This window comes from Rhinopithecus bieti, unplaced genomic scaffold (assembly GCF_001698545.2).
Source record: "Rhinopithecus bieti isolate Rb0 unplaced genomic scaffold, ASM169854v2 scaffold_22548, whole genome shotgun sequence".
In the NCBI taxonomy this organism is placed as follows: Eukaryota; Metazoa; Chordata; class Mammalia; order Primates; family Cercopithecidae; genus Rhinopithecus; species Rhinopithecus bieti.
Genome location: NW_016810469.1, coordinates 537,398 through 545,822, shown reverse-complemented (window position 1 = coordinate 545,822; position 8,425 = coordinate 537,398). Strand labels below are relative to the sequence as shown.

Sequence of the window (8,425 nt, the reverse complement as noted above, 5' to 3'; positions counted from 1 at the left end):
AAAAAAAAAAAAAAAAAAAAAAAAAAAAAAAAATAGCAGGGTCTCCCAGGAGTGTGAAACATGGCATACTATCTATCCTTCCTCCCCTCCCTGGGTGAAGAACAGTTCTCCACAGGTTCCTTATGCAAAAAGTTCTTGGGGCTGATGGTCCTTCTCAAGGCAACCTGGCCTCAATCAGGTCTGAATGCTTAAACACAACCTACCTGCTGGACAGCATTTCGGTACAGGTAATCAACCATCATCCAGAGCTCTTTGGGGATTTCCATGGGGCTCTCCAACTGGCTGCCATCATCACCAGTCCGTATTGGCATCAGAGTCTGGAAAACAATCAAGATCATGACAGAACTTCTGCCAGGCTGGCTCCAGGAAAATGCATGGCATGGGGATGGCAAACCCATGGAAAAAGGAAAATATTTCACTGCCCCTAACCACACATTCCACAGACAGAAATGAAATCAGGTGGTATGATCAAGGAACAAAAGGTAATTTTTGAGAATCAGGAGAGGGTTATGACAAGCAGTTTCAATGAATCAGGTGAAATATGCACCATCTTTTTAGGAAAAAAATCATTCCTATAGCATTTCACTATAGAACCAGAGAGAAGATGTGGTCTGGTGAGGAAACAGCACAGGCTTGGGAGTCCAAAAATCTGAGTTCAAGGCCCGGGACCACTGTTTTGATTTTATTTATTTTATTTTATTTTTTTGAGATGGAGTCTCACTCTGTCGCCCAGGCTAGAGTGCAATGGCACGATCTCAGCTCACTGCAACCTCCGCCTCCCAGGTTCAAGCGATTCCCCTGTCTCAGGCTCCCTAGTAGCTGGGATTACAGGTGTGTGCCATCACGCCTTGGCAAATTTTTTGTATTTTAGTAGAGACGGGGTTTTACCATGTTGCTCAGGCTGGTCTTGAACTCCTGAGCTCAAGCAATCCACCTGCCTCAGCCTCCCAAAGTGTTAGGATTAGAGGCGTGAGCCACCGCTCCCGGTCTGATTTTTTTTTTAATTGATTTTTTTTTTTAATTTTGAGATGGGGTCTTGCTATGTTGCCCAGGCTGGTCTTGAACACCTGGACTCAAGTGATCTACCCATCTCAGCCTCCCAAAGTACTGAGATTACAGGTGTGAGCCACCGTACCCAGCCTCCAGGTCCACTGTTTTTATTTATTTATTTATTTATTTATTTATTTATTTATTTGAGACAGAGTCTTGCTCTGTCACCCAGGCTCAGTGCAGTGGTGCGATCTTGGCTCACTGCAACCTCCGCCTCCCAAGTTCAAGCGATTCTCCTGCCTCAGCCTCCTAAGCAGCTGGGAATACAGGCACCCGCCACCATGCCCAGCTAATTTTTTTTATTTTTAGTAGAGATGGGGTTTCACCATCTTGGCCAGGCTGGTCTCAAATTCCTGACCTCGTGATCCACCTGCCTCAGCCTCCCAAAGTTCTGGGATTACAGGCGTGAGCCACTGTGCCCAGCCTCCAGGTCCACTGTTAACTCACCATATGACCTGTAACAAATCACTCTCCTTGATTGGGCCCGTTTTCATCTACATGATGAAGAAGAGGGAGTTCAAGACTCCCTAAATTTAAAAATGCATTGGAAAAAAAGCATACATATTACCATAGATCTGCTCCAAATTAGTTCCCTTGTATTAGAATTATCTCCATAGGAACCTTTTAGATCGCAGCAAATTTAGTTTAGGATGATAACCTACCAATGATGATTTAAAAGAAACAAAATAATAATATCATTGACAATGGAACTTTCATTATTTTGGAGTTCATGGCTGAGTTTGTCTTCTTTTTTTTTAGAGACAGGGTCTTGCGCTATCGCTCAGGTACTACAGTCTTGAACTCCCAGGCTCCCTCCCACCTCAGCTTTCCAAGTAGCTAGGACTACAAGTGCACACCCCCGTATCCAGCTCATTTCTTAATTGTTTTGTAGAGATGGAGTCTTATTATGTTGCGCAGGCTGGTCTCAAATTCCTGGCGTAAAACATTTCTCCTGCCTTGCCCTCCCAAAGTGCTAGGATTACAGTTGTGAGTCACTGTGTCCAACCCATGGCTGAGTTTCTCTAATGTACTGCTACAGACTGAATGTGTATGTCCCTCTGAAATCCATACGTTGAAACCTAATCCCTCAGGTGATGGTACTAGGAGGTAGGGCCTTTGGGAGCTGGTTAGACCATAAGGGCTCTGCCCTGATGAATGGGATTAGTGCCCCTAAACAATACACCTCCGAGACCTCCCTCACCTCTTCTGCCATGTAAGAGCATAGTGAGAAGATGGCCCTCTATGAACCAGGAGGTAGGCCCTCACCAGACACCAAATCTGGCAGTGCCTTGATCTTGGACTTCCCTGTCTCCAGAACTGTGAGAAATAAATTTCTGTTGTTGATAAACCACCCAGTCTATGGTATGCTGTTATAGCAGCCCAAACAAACAAAGACACGTACTATAAGTGAAATACTGAAAAACATGGCCACAGCATTTTGCAGCTTTTCTTTCCTATCAAGAAGTGGAGTTAGGCAGGGCATGGTGGCTTATGCCTGTAATTCCAGCACTTGGAGAGGCCGAGGTGGGTGGATCAGCTGAGGTCAGGAGTTTGAGACTAGCCTGGCCAACATGGCGAAACCTCGTCTCTACTAAAAATATAAAAAAATTAGCTGGGCATGGTGGTGCACACTTGTAGTCCCAGGTACTGGGAGGCTGAGGCACGAGAATCGCTTGCAACCCAGATGGCAGAGGTTGCACTAAGCAACCTTCCAGCTACTGGGGAGGCTGAGGCATAAGAATCACTGCAACGCGGGCGGCAGAGGTTGCAGTGAGCCGAGATCGCTCCACTGCACTCCAGCCTGGGTGACAGAGTAAGACTCTGTCTCAGAAAAAAAATAAAAATAAAAATAAGGGCGGGGCACAGTGGCTCACGCTTGTAATCCCAACACTTTGGGAAGCCAGGGCAGGTGGATCACCTGAGGTCAGGAGTTTGAGACCAGCCTGGCCAACATGCTGAAACCCCGTCACTACAGAAAATACAAAAATTAGCCGGGTATGGTGGCGGGTACCTGTAATCCCAGCTACTTGGGAGGCTGAGGCAGGAGATTTGTTTGAACCCGGGAGGCAGAGGTTGCAGTAAGCCACGATCATGCCACTGCACTCCAGCTTGGGTGACAGAGACTCCGACTCACAAAACAAAACAAAACAAAACAGGCCAGGCGTGGTGGCTCACACCTGCAATCCCAACACTTTGGAAAGCTGAGGAGAGCAGATCACTTGAGGTCAGGAGTTCAAGACCAGCCTGGCCAACATGGTGAAATCCCGTCTCTACTAAAATACAAAAATTGGCTGGGTGCAGTGACTCACGCCTATAATCCTAGCACTTTGGGAGGCTGAGGCGGGCGGATCACCTGAGGTCAGGAGTTCAAGACCAGCCTGGCCAACATGGTGAAATCCCGTCTCTACTAAAATACAAAAATTAGCTGGGCATGATGGTGGGTGCCTGTAATCTCAGCGACTCAGGAGACTGAGATGGGAGAATTGATTGAGCCCAGAAGACGGTGGTTGCAGTGAGCCAAGATGTGCCACTGCATTCCAACCTGGACAACAGAGCGAGACTCCATCTCAAAAAAAAAAAAAAAAAAAAAAAGCCAGGCGTGGTGGCTCATGCCTGTAATCCCAGCACTTTGGGAGGCTGAGGTGGGTGGATCACCTGAGGTCGGGAGTTCAAGAGCAGTGTGACCAACATGGAGAAACCCCGTCTCTACTAAAAACACACAAAAAATTAGCCAGGCATGGTGGGACATGCCTGTAGTCCCAGCTACTCAGGAGGCTGAGGTAGGAGAATCTCTTGAACTGGGGAGGCAGAGGTTATGATGAGCCAAGATCACGTCATTGCACTCCAGCCTGGGCAACAAGAGTGAAACTCCGTCTCAAAAAAAAAAAAAAAAAGTGGAGTCTTTCTCCATTCGTAGAATCTCTAGTCTGGCTTCACAACTTGCTCTACCAATAAAACATGGCAGAAGTGGCCTTGTATGCATTTTGGAGCCTATGCTACAAAAGGCCTTACAGTTCTTCTCTCATGTTCTTGCCACTGCCTACAGAAGCCTGAGTTAGCCTTCTGAATGATAAGCCCATGTGGTGAGTGAAACCCAGAGAAAAGCTAACACCAAGACATGTGAGAGAGGCCATCTGGAGCCCTCCGGCCATCACAGCTACCATCTGATTATAACTACACAAATGGGGCTAGGTGAGACCAGCAGAAGACCCACATTGGAAACCCACAGAATCATGAGAAGCAATAACTCGGTGTTAAAAACTACTAAAATTTCAGGATGCTTTGTAGCACAGCAATATACAGCTGATACACTAAGCAAGCTCTAGGAGGCTGAAGAATGTCTAAGTCCCTAGGAAGGTAGGCATAGGAATATCTTGTTTGACTGGCTTGGTGGCTACAAAGTTCTAGATGTTTCTTTGTGGCATATTACTCACCAGCTCACTAATAGTTTCAAGTGGTAGGTCCAAGATTGGCTCTCTCATGTAACACAGTGTATGAATGGGAGACCCGAAACAGCTGGGCAAGTAATTCCCAGACACAGATAAAAAGTAATCCTTTCCCCTGTCCAAGTGCAAAACCAGAATGTCCTCAATTTTGTCTTCACCCGAGTTGAGCTTTGTAGCTGTTGTCTTATTTACAAAGAGCTCCAGTTCAATCTCAATGTCAGAATCTGCAGAGAAATTTTAAAAATAATGTTGGCTGAGGGGAGGCCAAGAGGAAAGGGGAAAGAAAATAGGAGGGAAGCGGGTAAGGCATAAAGGGTTAGGAAAAGGAAAGAAAAGGTATCAGCCAACCAACAAGCATCTAAATGTGCTTGGCATGCAGGAGACATAAGAACAAAGAGTTTATAGTCCAACTGGGAATATGAAAACAACAAACAAAAACATTTGAATAGACAAATGCCATAAAATTCAAGTACTAAGGAGCACAGCTCAAGCTAGAAATACTAACAGAATAAGAAGGCATGGATCAAAGAGCCTTCCCTGAGCCAGGTAAGATGAAGATGCCTGATTCAGTAGAAGTGTAATGCAATTATCAGCCTATGAATTGTCCACAAAACACCCTTCATTGTTCCATCTCATAGTACCATGCAGAGTGCGAAGGAGAAGTCAGGAAAAATGTGGATGGTACATTCCAGAGCCAGATATAATTTCTGGATTACTTCCCCATTATCAAGAGCAGATAATTGGGAGTTGATGACAGCAAGATAGTAAAATGGTTCCTTTAACAGCAGCACCTGCTCTACAGAAATCTTATGTTTTCTCTTTCTGTGAAATTATGGAACATATAAATGACTGAGAATGCTTCTGAAAGTAAACTCATGCTCCTCACTATTTTCTATTTTACTTATGAATAGGTTCATCTATAGGGCTTTTTAAAAAGCCTCAAGCAGAGAATAAAACACTCAAGCAAAAAGCTCATTTTAGGAAAATGAGCAATTATAGAGTAAGGCATTCCCCAAACCAGATACCAGGAAGCTAGGAACAGAGGGCTTACCAGGCAGGAGGAAGCCTCTGCTGGGGTTGGCATTCAGCCACTGCTTACAGTAAGACTCTTCATCAGGCTTGTTGATGAATTCAAAATGACAGGGTACTTGTCCATTATGAATTGTAAAGGATTCTACTTTCAATTGCATGTACTTCACATTCTGAAAACAGAACTGGGAAGAAGCCCGAGGCCAGTAAAAACCAGTGCCCTTTCCTCGGCAACCTGCCCAGCCACCCCAACTGGGCAATCCTTACCATGGAAAGAAAATGAAGGACTATCTCTTTTAAATGTTTCTGCTTTAAGTAGTTACCTGGGAGGCCACAGTTCCCACTAAAGACTAGTTATCTGTGTGTAACCCAAAATCCAAAATTCCATTTGTTTTGTATGTCTATTTCCTGAAGAAAGTCAAAGTTTATATCTTCTATACGCAAAAACCATTTACAAAATACCCTTCACAAATTCCACTTCTACACATGAAGATCAAGCCCATCCTTCCAAGTAGCTGGACATCTAGGGCATTAAAAATGCCATCTGCGGCTGCCACAGTGGCTCAGGCCCATAATCCCAGCACTTTGGGAGGCCAAGATGGGCGGATCACTTGAGCTCAGGAGTTCAAGACCAGCCTGGCCAACATGGCAAAACCTCATCTCTACTAAAAATACAAAAATTAGCTAGGCATGGTGGCACAGCCTGTAATCCCAGCTACTGGGAGGCAGAGGCAGGAGAATTGCTTGAACCTAGGAGGTGGAGGTTGCAGTGAGCTGAGATCACGCCATTCCACTCCAGCCTGGGTGACAGAGTGAGACTCTGCTTAAAACAAACAAACCAAACAAAAAAACGCCTTCACCTTAAACCCCAGTTTGACTTTGTAGAATGTCAAGTTTAATTGATCCTCCATGTGGCTCTTCCACGAAAAACCTTCAGACCTTATTCAACTTCCTATATTACCTATTCCTTTTCTATACTGTCTTCCCTCCCATCAACTCATGGGTATCTAAACTCAATTTAATCTCAAAGCAAAGCATCAGTAAGAAGAAAACTCCATTGCCAGAATACACAATAGTTATTCTAAAACCAAAACACATTTTGAACCGTATTCTGGTTTAGAAGAGCAGGACATGATGATCTAAGCCAACAACCTCTCTCTTCTCAGCTAACAACATCAGCCTCACTTTATCTAGAAGCAGTCTATGAAGAAAGACCACAGTCCAATAGTGCTATAGGTGCCTCCTAGAACTCTGAGCTCCAATAGATGAGGAGATTTAAGCCTTAGAAATAGAAGAGCACAACACTAATTTTTTTTTTTTTTTTTTTTTTGAGATGGAGTCTCACTCTGTTGCCCGGGCTGGAGTACAGTGGCACAATCTCGGCTCACTGCAAGCTCCACCTCCCGGGTTCATGTCATTCTCCTGCCTCAGCCTCCCGAGTAGTTGGGATTACAGACGCCCACCACCACACCTGGCTAATTTTTGGTATTTTTTAGTAGAGACAGGGTTTCACCATGTTAGCCAGGATGGTCTCGATCTCCTGACCTCGTGATCCGCCCGCCTCAGCCTCCCAAAGTGCTGGGATTACAGGCATGAGCCACCATACCCGGCCAGAGCCCAGTGCTAATATTCTTAACACGTCCGTCCTACCTCTCGCTTGGACAGGGACACAGAAGGAATGTTGGCATTTTCCATCTTATCCAGGGAGCGAACAATTTCCTCCAGAGTCTTCCGGTAAAGCTCGTCATTTACGACCCTCACCTGAAAGGAAAACATCAGAGACTGAGTACCTTGGCTTCTGCCCATTTCCTCTTTCTCAGTATAGAGGGCATTCACAGCACTGGGAAATACCAGTTGATAGCAACATAGAAAACAAAGGCTATAGATTTAATTAATTAATGAACTCCATTAACAACTGACTTAGAAGGATCTACCAGAGGCAAAGCTTGTGGTACAGGCATCTGCTTCCTGATTACCAGAAAAAAGACGTGGAAGTGAAAGCATGGTTAGCAGCTAGTTCTGCCAGGTCTTAGGCCCAGGGCAGAAAAATGCTTGCCCAGTACCTAGCTCTCTTTTGCTTGCTGTCACCAACAAGCCAGCAGTGAGAACCTTTTCTAGGGCTTTGATTTAAAGCAGTGTTTCTTAAGCTTTGTTTGTTTTTGCAACAAGGTCTTGCTGTCACCCAAGCTGGAATGCAGTAGAGTGATCTTGGCTCACTGCAACCTCTGCCTTCTGGGTTCAAGTAATCCTCCTACCTCAGCCCCCCAAGTAGCTGGGACCACAGACACAAGCCATCATGCCCAGCTAATTTTTTTTATTTTTTGTAGAGATGAGGGGTTTTGCCATGTTGCCCAGGCTGGTCTTAAACTCCTGAGCTCAAGCAATCCACCCACTTCAGCCTCCCAAAGTGCTGCTATTACAGGTGTGAGTCATTGTAATGATGATAAAGTACCACTGTAAATAGATAATAAATAAATGAGAAGGTCGGTGTGGTGGCTCATGCCTGTAATCCCAGCACTTGGGGGGCCAAGGCAGAAGGATCACCTGAGCCCATGAGTCACTTGAGACCAGTCTGGGCAAGATAGCAAGATGCTGTCTCTTAAAAAAAAAAATGCCGGGCGCGGTGGCTCAAGCCTGTAATCCCAGCACTTTGGGAGGCCGAGACGGGCGGATCACAAGGTCAGGAGATCGAGACCATCCTGGCTAACACGGTGAAACCCCATCTCTACTAAAAAGTACAAAAAACTAGCCGGGCGAGGTGGCTGGTGCCTGTAGTCCCAGCTACTCGGGAGGCTGAGGCGGGAGAATGGCGTGAACCCGGGAGGCGGAGCTTGCAGTGAGCTGAGATCTGGCCACTGTACTCCAGCTTGGGCGACAGAGAGAGACTCCGTCTCAAAAAA

The 8,425-nt window shown here is 45.6% G+C and overlaps 1 protein-coding gene across 1 annotated transcript in view; it reads right to left on the bottom strand.

Annotated features, from left to right (window-relative positions):
- The window catches only part of INPP5B (inositol polyphosphate-5-phosphatase B), an 83,918-nt gene that overhangs the window by 6,514 nt on the left and 68,979 nt on the right, over positions 1–8,425 (bottom strand). The window contains 4 exon segments of the mRNA XM_017892103.1: positions 204–317; positions 4,485–4,720; positions 5,548–5,710; positions 7,176–7,286. Of these exon segments, the coding sequence (XP_017747592.1) occupies positions 204–317; positions 4,485–4,720; positions 5,548–5,710; positions 7,176–7,286 (624 nt within the window).